This window comes from Schistocerca serialis, chromosome 3 (assembly GCF_023864345.2).
Source record: "Schistocerca serialis cubense isolate TAMUIC-IGC-003099 chromosome 3, iqSchSeri2.2, whole genome shotgun sequence".
Classification (NCBI taxonomy): domain Eukaryota; kingdom Metazoa; phylum Arthropoda; class Insecta; order Orthoptera; family Acrididae; genus Schistocerca; species Schistocerca serialis.
The window spans coordinates 522082046-522100089 of NC_064640.1; the positions used below are offsets into that span (position 1 = coordinate 522082046).

General features: G+C 38.8%; 1 protein-coding gene across 3 annotated transcripts in view; it reads left to right on the forward strand.

Annotated features, from left to right (window-relative positions):
• Window positions 1–16143, forward strand: part of LOC126470398 (transcriptional adapter 1-like) — a 178391-nt gene extending 162248 nt beyond the window's left edge. For all 3 annotated transcript variants that reach the window (XM_050098242.1, XM_050098241.1, XM_050098243.1), the window contains one exon: window positions 10355–16143. In XM_050098242.1, the coding sequence (XP_049954199.1) occupies window positions 10355–10531 (177 nt within the window). In that variant the 3' untranslated portion in view covers window positions 10532–16143. The remainder of the gene's footprint in view (window positions 1–10354) is intronic.
• Window positions 16144–18044: the final 1901 nt, after the last annotated feature.

An 18044-nucleotide genomic window follows, 5' to 3' on the forward strand; every position in this document is an offset into this window, starting at 1 on the left:
ATCTCTCCGATTGCACCGGATATGGTGCTAGCAACTGTTGACTGTCCATGTAACAGATGCAATGTGTTGCTGGTTCAGAAGACCATATTGAACACATGTTGTAACTTATGATCATGTCCTAATAAACATGCCAGAACCACCGTTACTGTGCTTGATTGTTCCTCCACTTTTCTTGCACCCACTTCACATTCTGACTGCTTACAGTTCCATATCGTCACCTGCTGGCAGAAAGTGGAACTGTTATTTTTTTCGGCATACTCCACAGGTGCATTGATTAATGAACACACCTACAATGATTCATTGTTCAGTGATGTGTACAGCCCACATTGCAGCACTCAGAACACCGTCAGTTTAATTATAACCACCTGGTAATATAGGGGATATCGGCTTGCAAGCTGTAGAATGGGAGAGTCATGTAATTAAAACTAGTGCCTGGGGAAGGGAGTAGTGTGAGATTGTCCAACAATTACTTTGTGCAGATAATTGAGGACCTGACACATTAAACATAGTATTTAGCAGGCACAGACTGTTCAAATTGGTTAATTTCTAGGAGGCTGTAATAGTATCAGTGACTATGAGTGTTACAAGGAATATTTTTTAAAAAAGGTAGGAAAATATCTTTGGATAGCAAGAGTGGTAGGAGACAAATTGCAGAATATCTAAGTAGCCAACATCAAATACTCAGGTCTGAGGACAAAAATGTGGAGTGCAAATGGATAAAACTCAAAAGTATTTCACTACTTGCCTCAAATAAGCACGTGCCAGACAAGGCTGGGTGGGACAGAAAAGACCCATGGTTTAATAGTCATGTGAGAAAGTTGCTTCAAAAGCAGATAGAGAGCTTCATCACGGATCTAAGTAATATCAAAGTATAGTAGAGGAAAGAAAGCTGAATAAAGGCAAAATGATTGTACGTGGAAAGCAGCGTGAGAAGCTTTCAGTGATCTGTCTAAAAGTCCTAAGAAGTTTTGGGTTTATGCAAAGTCTGTAATCAGGTCAAAATCATGCGTTCAGTTGCTCAGTGACCATACTGGCACCAAATAGATGATGACAGAGAGAAGGCAAAAATACCCAATTTGTTCTTCCGAAATTGTTGCACCTCAGATCATCATGATGTGGTTCCTCCTACTTTCAATCATCCTATGGTTACCAAAATGGCACATATTGAAATACGTAATCATGGAATAGATGTTGTTGTTGTTGTGGTGGTCTTCAGTCCTGAGACTGGTTTGATGCAGCTCTCCATGCTACTCTATTCTGTGCAACACAATAGGTAGCAGGCTAAAACTTAACAACAGTGAGAAGACAGCTGGACCAGATGAGAGGTTTTATTATGATAATAGGAGAGAACCTGCTTCCCATTGAGCTGTAGTTTTATCATAAGTTGCTGAAACAAATGGTACCTAGTGCTTGGAAAAAAGCACAGCTCTTTCCCAGTTTCAAGAAGGGTCATCAGTCAGAGGCACAAACTTATAGGCCTATATAAATGATGTCAATCTCTTGGAACTATGAAACATGTTCTATGGTCACACCTTATGAAATTTCTGGGGAACAAAAATCTCCTCTTTAAATCCAATTGGAATTCCATAAACAGAAAGGAGGTAATTTAGAGAACGACATCTGAAGCTGACTGCTGATAGATTCAACTGCCACCAACAAACATCACATCTAAGGACCATGAAGATAAGATACGAGAAATTAAGGCTCATACGGAGGCGTACAGATAGCTGTTTTTCCCTCACTCTATTTGCGAGTGGAACAGGAGGAGAAATGGCAAATAGTGGTATAGTTTACCCTCCGCCATGCACCGTAGGGTGGCTTGCGTAGTATCTGTTTGGATGTAGATGTAATTCTTTCCATGTCTATGGTATACTCAAGCAAAGCCACGTGGGCCCCTGGGTCTTTCTAAAAGCAGAGCACCTCAGGGGACTCAGCCATCATTGGCTGGGTATGGGTATAGCAAACCTGGGTTTCCTTAGCTAGGGACTGGAGAGTGCCTCCAATCCCCTGTAACCATAAGCTCTGCGTATGCTTCAGTGACACCATGCGCTGTGGTCGACAGTGGAACTTTGGGTTGTGTCGTGGGAACAGGAGGATCGTATAGGTCTTTTTTTTTTTTGAAGTGGGACCCTTGTTGCCCCAGCTGCTCATGGAACGTCCATGAAGCCTGTGTACAATTCAAACACCTTCAGTGGTTTGGGTGGTACATTGGACCTTGTGTCGCTAGGCTACCTGAGATATCTGTCAATATCATAGGAAGTGCTAATAGTAACATGTCACACCCTGTGATAGATAATGTTTTTATTGTAAGTAAATGTGGGAAAATTTGATGCATTGCTACATAAATAAAATTATATAGTGACTTTCAGGGCAACTTAAATCTATCAAGAGGCTGTGTAATGGTACACTCCTGGTTAAGGTGACAAAAGCAATGTATTAAATCCCAAACCATATGGAGAGTATGCCATCAAACTAAGTTGAATACTGTGTTAAATTGCTGTGAGTCGTAACCTGTCAGCATATCATAGAAATTAATGCCAAAGAACTGCAACAGGAATGGGAAAGTGAAGGTGTCAGGTCAGGAATTTTATGAAAACAGTAAATGTTGAGCTCAAGAAGCTACCATCTTTTATTCTCATGTTCAGTTACCAAAACTGCCTGTGAGTACAGTGTGCTTTATTGATCTTAAAGCTAGGCTCTACATACCCACCCCTATGCACTGCTTGGAGTGTCAACACTTCAGTCACACCACTGTGGTTAGCAAGGGTCAGGCTGCATGTGGATGACATGGTTCATCTGCCCATGAAGCACTGTGCCAACAAGACTATCAGATTTGGAGAAGAAAATCTAGGAAATAAAGGTTACCCTATGCATTTCATATCCTGAGGTGAAAAGGGTATTTAAGAACACACAACCACCTACTTTTATGAAACCATTTGCTTCAGCACTGAAGTAACCTGTACCAGAGACAAGTTTCAGCACACAGAAATTGAGAGCTGAAGAGAGCACAACAGCCTGGAACTGTAAATGTAGCAACCTGCACCACTTGTTAAACGAACAAGTTTTCCTACAACTGAAAAAATGGTGGAACCAGACCATACTGCCAGGAAGAATGACACACCCTCATGACAAGAAAAAGCCCATAAAAATATTTTTATTAAAACAACCAACGGAAAATCCAGGATGGAATGTAACAATATTATGAGAAGGAAAGTTGCTACTCAGCATGTAGCAGAGATGCTGAGTGGCAGATAGACACAACAAAATGCCGGTAACAAATAAGCTTTCGGCCAACAAGGCCTTTGTCAACAATAGATGGCAGACACACACACACACACACACACACACACACACACTCTCTCTCTCTCTCTCTCTCTCTCTCTCTCTCTCTCTCATGCAGATGCAACTCACACACACAACTGTGGTCTCTGGCAGCTGAAGCCACACCCAGTCGTGTGTGTTTGTCTCTGTTGTCTATTTTTGACAAAGGCCATGTTGGCCGGAAACTTATTTGTTAGTCTTTTTGTTGTGCCTATCTGTGACTCAGCATCTCCACTATATGGTGAGTAGCAACTTTCCTTTTCATAATATTGTTTCTGTTAAAACAGTCTTAACACTGTCCCCAAAATCTGAGCTGGAAACAAAAAAGATCAGGTCCAAAACTGTCAGAACATGCGACCTTGGTCCTGTCTGACGGATCAGATAATGACCATATTATTGATGGTATGGATGTCAATGTCTGTCTGAGCGAACTGGCAAGCCCTAAAGTAACCCTTCTCCCCACCCACCCCCCTCTGCTGCAGACTTCCCACCATGGAGGAATGACAGCAGGAAAGACAGACGAAAACCTCACTGCCAAGGTGACTTCCATACTACAGTGGAACATGAATAGATTTGAAACATGTGGAGGAACTAAAATTTCTAGTACAGGGAAGATCCCTGTTTTGTCTTTTTTCCTGTGTTTGTGTATGCATCAAACTATCTTACATCCTTGTGCTAAGGGGCTGGACCCTCCACCAAAAGGTTGGCCTGAATGGGGAAGGGGCCAAAGAAAAGATAGCTGTGTTTGTAAACAGCACATACCATTCCTCTGCTGTATCTCAGATTACTGACGTGCAAGCAGTAGCAGTTTAAATTCATATCAGTCAAAGGATCACTGTATGCTGTCTATTTGTCCACCACAAGAACAACTTGTTTATGGGAGTCTTAAAGATCTTATAGACATACCCCTTGCTATTTCTCCTACTGGGACACTTCAGTGTGTATAATGTGTTATGCGGCTCATCCTCTGTCTGCCCCAGGGATCAAATTATAGAGTCCTGCGATGTATCAGTTAGCTGTGTATCATCAATGTGGGCAATCCCTCACATCTCAGCACTGTTATTGGGTCTTCCTCAGTCACCTCTCTTTTTGTTTTCCAACCCTCACATATTCTCTTTGGTGGGAACTTACTGATGACCAGTGACCACTTTCCACCTGGGATCCATCTGCCAGATGGAGCAGTCCTTGAAAACAAGCTGCCAAGATGGATAAACTGCAGAGAAAACTGAACACTGGACAATCTGCAGCTGTTTTTGAACACTGATAAAATGTCAGAAATGGTTGGACCACATCACAAATGTTATCCACCTTGCCACAGGTTGTCCACCTTGAAGTGCTTATGTCATCTAGAAAGGCAGCCTGTACCTTGTTGGAGTGATGAGTGGTGCCCAGTCATTTGGTTGAGACTGCAGTTATACTATAAGTATCAACAAACATCAGAAACCCTTGCAATCTATCGAGTAGTGAGGAACAATGCTTGATGAATAATCAAAGGCAGGAAAAATATCTCACAACAAGTATTCCTGGATTCTGTCAACTGCTCCTCTTATACAAGAGTATGGGATGCCGTATCTCAGGTTACTGATGTGCAAGCAGTAGCAGTTTAAATTCATATCAGTCAAAGGATCACTGTATGCTGTCTATATGTCCACCACAAGAACAACTTGTTTATGGGAGTCTTAAAGATCTTATAGACATACCCCTTGCTATTTCTCGTACTGGGATACTTCAGTGTGTATAATGTGTTATGTGGCTCATCCTCTGTCTGCCCCAGGGATCAAATTATAGAGAGTTTGTCCCATCTGCCACAATGAATTAAAACCTTCTAGAAAACTTTCCTCTGATACTGTTTACAAGTGTTGCAGCAATCTGTATTATATTCAGTCAAGACTGGGTATAGTATTGTGTGCCTCAGACAGTGCTGAATCCAACTCCCATACAGAGAAGCGAGCAGTTATACAACTCAGACTTGTTGGACCTGAAGTCAAACCCATCACTCTTCATGGTCACATTGTCATGGACAAACAAACAACTAAAAAAGTGTGCCGTCCACTAACTGCAATCGGTCACATATAGAAGCGAAACTGAAGCAGGAGTATCTCCAAAAGCCACATGGAAATATTGCCCAGACTATGACAGATCATTTTGTTATGTTACTGCCACTAACAGCCAGGATCTAGCATTCACCATGACAATGTGACCATGGAGAGTGATGGGTTTGACTTCAGGTCCAACAAGTCTGAGTTGCATAACTGCTCGCTTCTCTGTATGGGAGTTGGAGTCAGCACTGTCTGAGGCACACAATATTATACCCAGTCATGACTGAATATAATACAGATTGCTGCAACACTTGTAAACAGTATCAGAGGAAAGTTTTCTAGAAGGTTTTAATTCATTGTGGCAGATGGGACAATTTCCCAGCATTCACATTGTACAAGCATTTACCCTGCAGGGGCCGAAAGAGAACACAAAACAACTAACAAAGTGTGCCAACCCTGAGAATGTGATGCTAATTTTTTTATGCATAATCAGCATACAGGTTTCACTTGATGCAATGCATGCTACATTACATTAATAGTTGTTCCATAGATCATGAATACATTTTATAATGATGTGGAGCATGTTAGTTTAATGTAAGTTTTCTTTACGAAATTTCTTTAGAGTTACTACTTTATATCTGTTGAGTAGGAGTCGACATTCAGAAATTCTTTTAATTTTTTTAAAAGTATTGGTTGGCAATCTGTCAGGCTTTTAATGCTATTTGGCAGATGACCAAATATTTTTGTGGCAGCCTAATTCCCCCCTTTCTGTACTAAAGTCAGATTTAACCCAGAATAGTGAAGATCATCCTCTCTTCTAGAGTTATAGCTATGCACTTCACTATTGTTTTTGAACTGGGTGGTTTATTAATAACAAATTTTGTAAGTGAATATATGTATTGCATGGGTACTTTGAATATCCTGAGCTCCTTAAATAAATATCTGCAAGATGATCTTGGGTGGGCTCAAGCTATTATTCTGATTACACACTTTTGTGCAATGAATACTTTTTTTCGTAATGATGGATTACCCCAAAATATGATGTAATATGAAAACAGTGAATGAAAATAGGCATAGTAGGCTAGTTTACTGTTATGTTTATCACCAAAATTTGCAGTAACCCTAATAGCATAAGTAGCTGATCCTAATCATTTCAGCAGATTATCAATATGTTTCTTTCAATTCAATTTCTCATCAGTGTGCACACCCAGAAATTTTAAATATTCTGCTTTAGTGACAGACTTCTGTTCAAAGTCTATATTTATCAATGGTGTGTGTCATTTACTGTACAGAATTGTATGTACTGTGTTTTCTCAAAATTTGGTGAGAGTCCATTTGCAGAGAACCACTTAAAAATTTAATTTTCTGAAAGACATTATTTACAATTTCCTCAGATGATTTTTGTCTTTTGGTTGTGATTATTATAGTTGTGTTGTTGTTGTTGTTGTTGTTGTGGTCTTCAGTCCTGAGACTGGTTTGATGCAGCTCTCCATGCTACTCTATCCTGTGCAAGCTTCTTCATCTCCCAGTACCTACTGCAACCTACATCCTTCTGAATCTGCTTAGTGTATTCCTCTCTTGGTCTCCCTCTACGATTTTTACCCTCCACGCTGCCCTCCAATACTAAATTGGTGATCCCTTGATGCCTCATAACATGTCCTACCAACCGATCCCTTCTTCTGGTCAAGTTGTGCCATAAACTTCTCTTCTCCCCAATCCTATTCAATACTTCCTCATTAGTTATGTGATCTACCCATCTAATCTTCAACATTCTTCTGCAGCACCACATTTCAAAAGCTTCTATTCTCTTCTTGTCCAAACTATTTATCGTCCATGTTTCACTTCCATACATGGCTACACTCCATACAAATACTTTCAGAAATGACTTCCTGACATTTAAATCTATACTCGATGTTAACAAATTTCTCTCCTTCAGAAACGCTTTCCTTGCCATTGCCAGTCTACATTTTATATTCTCTCTACTTCGACCGTCATCAGTTATTTTGCTCCCCAAATAGCAAAACTCCTTTACTACTTTAAATGTCTCATTACCTAATCTAATTCCCTCACCCGACTTAATTCGACTACATTCCATTATCCTCGTTTTGCTTTTGTTGATGTTCATCTTATGTCCTCCTTTCAAGACACTGTCCATTCCATTCAACTGCTCTTCCAAGTCCTTTGCTGTCTCTGACAGAATTACAATGTCATCGGCGAACCTCAAAGTTTTTATTTCTTCTCCATGGATTTTAATACCTACTCCGAATTTTTCTTTTGTTTCCTTTACTGCTTGCTCAATATACAGATTGAATAACATCAGGGAGAGGCTACAACCCTGTCTAACTCCCTTCCCAACCACTGCTTCCCTTTCATGTCCCTTGACTCTTATAACTGCCATCTGGTTTCTGTACAAATTGTAAATAGCCTTTCGCTTCCTGTATTTTACCCCTGCCACCTGTAGAATTTGAAAGAGAGTTTTCCAGTCAACATTGTCAAAAGCTTTCTCTAAGTCTACAAATGCTAGAAATGTAGGTTTGCCTTATAGTTGTATCATCAGCAAAAAGAACTAGCTTTGCAACATAGAGTGGCAAGCAATATATATTAAGAACAATAAGGGACCCAAGACTGAACCCTGTGGGACCCCATTCTAGATACCTCCCCAGTTAGAGGACTTTGCTGATTTTTGCAGACTATACGTACTATTAAATTCAGCCTTCTGCATTCTCCCAGTTAAATGAATTAAACCATTTATGTAATGTCCCACTCATACCACAATACTTCAGCTTATCTAGAATAATTTCACGGTTCACTCAGTCAAAAGGCTTTGAGAGATCACAAAATATCTGATTGGGGGGATGTTCGGTTATTCAGAGCATTTAACATTTGATCAGTGAAAGCATACATATCATTTTCTGTTGATAAGCCTTTCTGAAAACCAAATTGATATTTTGTTAGTACTTTATTTTTACAAATATGTGATGCTTCTCTTGAATACATTACTTTTGCAAGAATTTTGGATAAAGCTGTCAGAAGTAATATTGGACATCAGACCTATTATGCAGTGGTTGAACAATAGCATATTTCAGTCTATCTGGAAAAAATTACGTGTTTCAGTGAGCTACTACATATGTGGCTGAGAAACATGCTTATCTGTTGGGAACAACCTTTTAGTACTCTGTTGGAAATGCCATCAATTCCGTGCTAGCTTTTACTTTTGAGTGAATTTATTATTTTCGTAATTACAGTAGGAGAGGTTAGTTGAGTCAGACTCCATTTGTACTGCCTCTTCCATATGCTGCATTGCATTTTATAATGAATATCTGGATCCTACTTTCTCTGTGACACTTTACCTGGGTCCTATTTTCTCTGAAACACTGAAAAAAAGATTATTAAAAATGTTTTCTGCTTCTGACAGTTTGTTAACAAACTTTTCATTGAGTTTGACAGAAATACAGTCTTCCTGTGCTCTCAGTTGCCCTGTTTCCCCTTCTAACAATATTCCAAATTGTTTTAGTTTTATTATCAGAGATGATAATCTCAAATGCATGTACTTCTGGAGTTTTTAATAACTTTTTATAATATGGTGCAGTAGTTTTTATAGTGTTTTGCTGTTTCTGGACCATTACTCGTCCTCACTATAAGATACATTTTCCTTTTCTGTTTACAAGATACTTTTATCCCTTTAGTAAGCCATGGCTTTTTAGATGGTGTCTTACAATTATGTTTCACTGTTTTGTTAGAGAAACAGTTTTCAAATATACCCACAAAGGTATCATAAAATATGTTAAATTTTTGGTTAGCATCAGGTTCCCTGTACGCCTCATCCCAGTAAAATTGCTGCAAGCTTTCCCTAAAATTTGCAGTTGTTAAATTGGTAATTGAATGCACTATTTTGGAGGACTGTTTAGCATTACTGTATGGAGCTATGTCATATACTGTAACTAGCTGTGCATAATGCTTAGGTAGCATACTTAACAGGAAAAGTATTTATTTGATTAAATTTGCCTTGGTCCATAAAAACATTATCTGTCAGTGTGCTGCTTTCCTGTAGTATCTGAATAGAAAAATCAATAACTGACATCAAATTGAAAGAATCAAATAATACTTCAAGGTCAAGCTTTCTATCAGTCTCTTTCATCAAATTTACATTGAAATTGTCAAAAACAATAATTTACTTCCCTCTGTCTGACAGATAGCACAACAAAGAATCCAAGTTTCAAAAATAGCTGGAAATTTCCCAATGGGGACCTATAGAAAGCTACAGTTATAAAAGTACCATTATTTAGTTTTAAGCTCACACGCATATGCTTCTGTATGTTCCTCAACACAAAATTTTTTAGTTTCTAAATTTCCCACATTATGACAAATTTTAACATATATGACAAGTCCTCCTGTCTCCATAGTGTCTCTACTTACATGTGCTGAAATTTTATATACACCTACATTTATCTTTTCAATATATGTGACTATTTGATGTTCAGCCACAGTGCTGTAGCCACAATGCAAGATTATAATATTCAGATAGGATTATTTTGCTTGGTGATTTGTGCTGTTTTCGACAAAACAAGCAAAGTGGCATTAGGAAAAGAAAAATAGTTTTCTGAATTTTTATCCAAACATGAAACTCTTACCACTGAGTTATAACATTTTTGATATCATTGAAACTGTAGAAGTGGTTTACTTATTAACGGAATACTTAAAATTTGTAAAAGCTGTACCAAATGTCACCACTAAAAGACCAGAGTGTAGTCTCAGTGTGCATCACAAGTTTTCAGATTCTATCAACTATATATTAAAATTAGTAATTTTGTATCAACCATACAGCAATGTGCAGGGTACAATAACAGTTTACTTTAGTCTTTCTAATTGCATTTGTATATTCTCTCTGTATTAGGTTGTGTGTTGTAGACATAAACAAGTACTATACGTTTATAGATGTTTTGATTACCGTAGTTGTTTTTGTTTCAATTTGATAGATTAGTTTTACTTTACAGGTGCATCGAAATGTGATTCCATCTGCAAGTGTAATGTCTCTTCTGGAGGAGAGAATTTTTGATCGCCTAATTCACCGGACTCATGAGGAGATGAGGGCTAAGCGTGTTCTTGATAACTCAATGTTTCTTTCAACTGATCACCATAATTCCACATTTAAATCAAACAATGAAATGTGAGTGAAAAGGTTCAATAGTACAAATTAAATCAATTTCACAGGTGTGCATATCCACATTTCTGCAGAAAACATAATAACGGAATGTTACATTGCTTGTAAAAATTCAAGAAAACCAATCATATTTAAGAACATTTGCAGCATATTGCTATAAGTAAAGTGTGAATATTCAGTTTTGTAAATTACAATTATCTGACTGCTCCTGTTGTGAAATAGTAGCTACTTTCACATATTGAAATCGTGGAGATAAGCGAATGAAGATTTTGAAAGAAGGGAATATGATTTGGTGTGAAGAGTGAAAGAAGAGAAGGAAGAAGTGACAAACATGTGACAGCCTGTTCCAGTTAATTTTTCAAAAAATGGGAACTGGAGAGGGATGTTTATAGGATTGTAATTAGAACATTTACTCTTGAAGTTGGTGAAAAGAAAGACACAGAAATGTGAACTGCAGAGATCAATTTTGTACCTGGTATACCTCTCAGCATGAAGAATGAAATGTCATATCTTTACCCTCTAAGTTGGTAGTTCCCATGCTTGCACCTAGCCTATTGGTGATAGTTTACATGATCAGGTGGCACAGGAGTGCAGCATTTTATTTAAATTATTTCTTCAGTGTAGGAATCGTGTGTTGAACAGTGATGAAATATCCAGGAATTCTTAACAGTAGACCCTTACTACATTCAAGACACACATGATTACTTGAAATAAACTTTGTTTTATAGTCTTTGAAGTAATCTTCAAAATAAAGCCCACTATCTGCAGTATGTGCCCATTACTTTCCAGTAGTTCTATTATGAGACATAGCCTCAAATTTTTCTTTGCATCTTCCTTTGCCTTTTCAGTGCTCTGATAAACAATAAATGCACTGTACACTTCAACATTAATGGCCTTCTCAATATTTTCATTACCACTTTACATATATATATATATATATTTCTTTCTTTTCACGAGGAAAGTTTGTGATTCCTGGTTTCTTCCTACTTCCTCACTTCCCGATGAAGGTCTTAATGGTGCATCAGCACAAACATACCTACACTTAACTAATGAAGTAGTGATGCCCATTGTCTACAGATGGCAGAAGAATGCAGTTTAACATGAGAAACTGCAACTGGTGAGAATGTGGTCTTATTACCAAAAGTGCAGAAGCTCAGAGAGCACCAGTGATTAACTCAGTTTCCTGGCTAGAGAGGTTAACTCATATAATAAACACTTAAGAAAAAACTTATTTGAAGGAATACTAAGCATGCATTAGGTGTAAGAACAATAATAAATTTTTAAGTTCTATTGAAGAGCTATAAACTCAGAACTCTGGTTGTATATACAGTAGAGTGTAGATTAAAATCTCCAGAGCAGCACTTAGAACACTATAGAGGGCTCCTATTTCACAGACAGATAAGTTTTAGTCTGATTGATGATGCTGCAGGCAGATAAGTTTCTGCACCAAGTCACTGTAGTTTGCCATTAAACTTGTAGTATGATTTGTGCAGCATGTATGCAGTAGGTGATAAATCTTCCAAATACCCGGATCTTAGTAAAAACAATGTTCACAGATCAGTGTGTTGCATAAATAATTACACCATGAATATACAGTTTATTATGTAATGCAGTATCAGTATATTTAAATAAATAAAATGTATCATTGTGAGGTATATATTGATAGCATTCCAGGTAAGGTTTCAGATTATGCTCAGAATTGTGGAAATGGCACAAATAAAAAATGAAGTACAAATGCAAAAAAATGTTATGAGAGAACAATAAGGAAATTTATTAAGTAAGCATAATTTAGAAGGGACTGTATGTTGTAAGAGACTGTAATAACGATAAGATGATGGCATTAAATGAAGTGCACTATGCCACAGGTTGGAAATGGGAACCAAGGAGACGACTATGGTGTCGCAGCTGCTTTATGTTGGTTAAGGTGGTGGTAGTTGCAATGTTTACTATTTCAGTAGTGAAATACTTAAGAATTAAAACAAAGCAATAAATTTGTTATGTAGCTATGTGAATGTGTATATGAGTACATGACCATTGTTCTTTGTAATATCTGAAGTGATATGAATGGGGTAGGTCATGTGAAAACAATTATAGACTGTTAAACTAATTATAGATTAAATATACAAAATTATGCTATATAACTGAAATTAATAATTGTTATTATTAATCATGAAACTCAGTATGCAAATGTAAGATATTACTGGTTTTTTCCCTACAAATATAGATATTGAGTAGTAAATTCCCTCACTTCATATAAGAAGGTGAATGAGAGCAGTTTTATTGCACAGAAATGATAGAGCCCAGAGTATTTTTGATGTGTCGACAGAAGTGCCGACACAGTGTGGTTTGAGGAGACCGAGGACGCCGGATGGCGTGAGGTCTGAAACAGGATACGTAATGAGTGCTATAAAGAAAAGTATGTAGCTTCTAGAATACTTAACTTTAATTCGTAATTGTAGAACATCGCTCTTGATGATACATGTTATAACCACAATATATATAGCAAAGGATTATGGCGCCTTGCTAGGTCGTAGCCATTAACTTAGCTGAAGGCTATTCTAACTATCTTCTCTGCAAATAAACGAGGCTTCGTCAGTGTTGCATCGCTAGCTAAGTCGTCCGTACAACTGGGGCGAGTGCTAGTACGTCTCTCTAGACCTGCCGTGTGGTGGCGCTCGGTCTGCGATCACTGACAGTGGCGACACGCGGGTCCGACATGTACTAATAGACCGCGGCCGATTTAAAGCTACCACCTAGCAAGTGTGGTGTCTGGCGGTGACACCACAATTTTTGGTTGCTTGATTTATTCACGAGAGGGAACCAAACAGCAAGGTCATCATCAAGTGGCAGCAAGATGGAAACACAGGTAAACCAGGAACCCCTGAATAAAGTTTGGAGGAAAAGAGTCTTTTAAGGTTTACAACATAGGAGAAGTTGGCGAAAACACTGTATGGGTATAGACTTACTAGAGAAGTGTAAGAGGGGAAGATAGCAATTTCAAGCCCATCTACATTTTTCCATCTGCTGTTGCTTGGCACATAAATTTTCTCTGTCCATAGTATCTGTATTTTCAGTTTTATTTCATGGTTCTTAGCCATCTTGCAAGCCTCAAAAGAGCTCTGCTGCAAGGAAATCATATGTAATGAGTCACCATTAATCATTTCTGTTTTATGTACCTGCCTGCTGCTCATCACTTTCTTTTGAAGCTGAGTGGTGGCTGAATCTCTAACTCTTTGTTACCATTCCATTATTGTACCATCTGTCATGTAATACACAACTTCGGTACTCGTTTTATTATTTGTTATTGTTTTTACCACCACATTGCTATATAGAGAGTAAAATAAGCTAATCACCACATTGCTATATAGAAAGTGAAATAAGCTAATCACCAATGTTTTAATTCTCTCTGGTGTATCCATCAGAAATAATATTTCATTCCATGAGATAGTGTTGAATCATGCAGTGCAGGCTTTCACAGACAGTATTTACATCCTTGGTGGATTTTTAATGAGCATTAGGCCAGGCTCTTAAGATATGTTTCTGTGCCTGATGTTGTATCTGCATATACTGGAGACTTCATCAAAAGCTAGGAAAACTGTAATGGCTGCAATATTATCTTCAGTGGAAAACAAGAGCCACTTTGTACATCATTTATCTGTTCTTAATTGCCGGCCGAAGTGGCCGTGCGGTTAAAGGTGCTGCAGTCTGGGACCGCAAGACCGCTACGGTCGCAGGTTCAAATCCTGCCTCGGGCATGGATGTTTCTGATGTCCTTAGGTTAGTTAGGTTTAACTAGTTCTAAGTTCTAGGGGACTAATGACCTCAGCAGTTGAGTCCCATAGTGCTCAGAGCCATTTGAACCATTTGTTCTTAATTTACTAAAGAGAGATGCCCACCTTGAATACTGCTCTGACAATTTAACTGTGGAATTTTGATCCACTTTTGTAGAAAATCTGTAGAATTGTGTATACAGCTATGTTAGACCATGTTAGTGTTCTCAGAGTGGGCTTGCTTGAAAAAAAAAAAAAAAAAAAAAAAAAAATTGTTGACTGTCTGATGAAGTCTGCAGCATTAGTACATGAATGTTACACGCAGGAACATGTCTTCAATCATGGTCTGATGTCCATATAATACAAATGATCAATGACATAGTGTTGAATTTTATTCAGTCATTGTAACAAAGATTGTAATGACTATGATAATATCGTCAGTGGAAAACTAGAGCAACTTATTTACATTGTTTATCTGTTCCTATTTTCTGAAGAAAGGTGCCCACTTTAAATACTGCTGGATCATGTTAGCTGTGGAATTGTAATGCATTTTTTGTAGAACATGTGTTGAATTGTGTATGCAGCTTTAAGCCGTATGTTATGCTTTTTATGACTGCCATTACATGTTTTTATTGATTCTGTAATGACAGTTGGTTATGTTTATATTAAGTACTATTTTGTCAGATACACAGGAATTATTATTTTAAAACTTTTGTTTATTGCCTAAAATGTAGACATAGTTCCATAAAACTATATTATGGTCATGTTTATATTAAGTACTATTTTGTCAGATACACAGGAATTATTCTTTTAAAACTTTTGTTTGTTGCCTAAAATGTAGACATAGTTCCATAAAACGTAAGATGTGCACTTTCTATTCATAATAGATACTCTTGTTTGATTTTGTCTTTAAATGTAATGAAACATTATTGAAATAAGCTGCCCCTTATTTAATGGTGCATAAATTTCATTTGCTTATGTGGTAATGATCCTGTTTGTACACTTGATGCATATTCTTTCATCCACTTTAAATGTAAACAATGTAAATGGCATTGTCTTTATGTTCCATCTTATCATAAATCACAGCACTTTGTGTTCTTATTATTAAAATGTCCTCATGATTCTCTGAAGTATTGCAGTTTGTAATTTGGTTGATTCCATATTTTCTAGGGTGTGGTCAGAAGGCTTACCACATTTTGTTGAATTGTAGAGGCAGTTAAGCACTGCAGGAAGAGAATAAAATTAATAACTTTTGGTTTTGTATAAATTTTTAACCATATCTGTTGTTAATATCATACACCTTTAATTGGGAGTATTTAATTTTACTATTTTGTTTTTGTGATTTGAGAATGTTTATACAAGTGTAGACCAGGAAGGGGTTGATTTCTTTCTTGCTCCCACTCTGCAAGTAGCCTTCAGATGCTATTAGTAACTCTTTATTGTATGGTATGTGCTCATAGAAATTGTCATGTATTAAAATGTAATGTTGTCTTGTATACTTGGATGGAAAAAAATGTCTCAATTTTCTGATTTCTGACTAAGAAGAATTTGCTGAAATATTCACAGAATGCCGAATGTATGACTCAGATCTCTTGAGTTCTTGTACTTTTTTTCCGATACTGGGTGCTTCAAAAATTACATAAGGAAATGGAGTAACTTCAGCAAAATTTCTTAAATGCAGTCAAACCTTTGACATAAAGAAATTTTTATATTCTGTAAGTCCTTATTGTGGTCTTGAAAGAAATTATTAATAAGACAGTCAGTGGACTTAAGTATATTTGTGTGCATTTGTTAAACTTAAAACATTGTAGAGTTAGTTATTCAAAATATACAGAAGAGACATGAATTAAAAGGTTGTGTAACATTTGTATTATTCAGTTTCCTCTGAAAAACTCTAAATGTTTATACATTATGTTTGAAAACAAAGCAGTCCATTGGTCCTTTCAAGGTAAGTGATAACCAATTTCTTCTTCTTCAGAATTGGTAATGTGCTGGTTACTACACTCCTGGAAATTGAAATAGGAACACCGTGAATTCATTGTCCCAGGAAAGGGAAACTTTATTGACACATTCCTGGGGTCAGATACAGCACATGATCACACTGACAGAACCACAGGCACATAGACACAGGCAACAGAGCATGCACAATGTCGGCACTAGTACAGTGTATATCCACCTTTCGCAGCAATGCACGCTGCTATTCTCCCATGGAGACGATCGTAGAGATGCTGGATGTAGTCCTGTGCCATGCCATTTCCACCTGGCGCCTCAGTTGGACCAGCGTTCGTGCTGGACGTGCAGACCGCGTGAGACGACGCTTCATCCAGTCCCAAACATGCTCAATGGGGGACAGATCCGGAGATCTTGCTGGCCAGGGTAGTTGACTTACACCTTCTAGAGCACGTTGGGTGGCACGGGATACATGCGGACGTGCATTGTACTGTTGGAACAGCAAGTTCCCGTGCCGGTCTAGGAATGGTAGAACGATGGGTTCGATGACGGTTTGGATGTACCATGCACTATTCAGTGTCCCCTCGATGATCACCAGTGGTGTACGGCCAGTGTAGGAGATCGCTGCCCACACCATGATGCCGGGTGTTGGCCCTGTGTGCCTCGGTCGTATGCAGTCCTGATTGTGGCGCTCACCTGCACGGCGCCAAACACGCATACGACCATCATTGGCACCAAGGCAGAAGCGACTCTCATCGCTGAAGACGACACGTCTCCATTCGTCCCTCCATTCACGCCTGTCGCGACACCACTGGAGGCGGGCTGCACGATGTTGGGGCGTGAGCGGAAGACGGCCTAACGGTGTGCGGGACCGTAGTCCAGCTTCATGGAGACGGTTGCGAATGGTCCTCGCCGATACCCCAGGAGCAACAGTGTCCCTAATTTGCTGGGAAGTGGCGGTGCGGTCCCCTACGGCACTGCGTAGGATCCTACGGTCCTGGCGTGCATCCGTGCGTCGCTGCGGTCCGGTCCCAGGTCGACGGGCACGTGCACCTTCCGCCGACCACTGGCGACAACATCGATGTACTGTGGAGACCTCACGCCCCACGTGTTGAGCAATTCGGCGGTACATCCACCCGGCCTCCCGCATGCCCACTATACGCCCTCGCTCAAAGTCCGTCAACTGCACATACGGTTCACGTCCACGCTGTCGCGGCATGCTACCAGTGTTAAAGACTGCGATGGAGCTCCGTATGCCACGGCAAACTGGCTAACACTGACGGCGGCGGTGCACAAATGCTGCGCAGCTAGCGCCATTCGACGGCCAACACCGCGGTTCCTGGTGTGGCCGCTGTGCCGTGCGTGTGATCATTGCTTGTACAGCCCTCTCGCAGTGTCCGGAGCAAGTATGGTGGGTCTGACACACCGGTGTCAATGTGTTCTTTTTTCCATTTCCAGGAGTGTATTTTCTTCTCTTCATTTAATTCAGTTCTTTGGAACACCCCCCCACACCCAAAGAAAGTTATTGTATGAACAGCAATTTAATGATTCGGGCTGAAAAAGTCATTAAATTGAATTACACACTAATTTTGTGTAGGAAAGCACACAGGATTATGAACTATCCAATATACTAGAGTGTGTAGTGTCAGTGCTTTTTACGTGATCTCTGCACCAAATATGAGTACAAAATTTTCATTGTGTAAAAAAAAAACCATTACGCAGATAATTTTATCCACTTGAACACTGATATTAGAACATTACCTTCATTTATAGCAAATGCTGACAGCAAAAGTTGTTAAAATT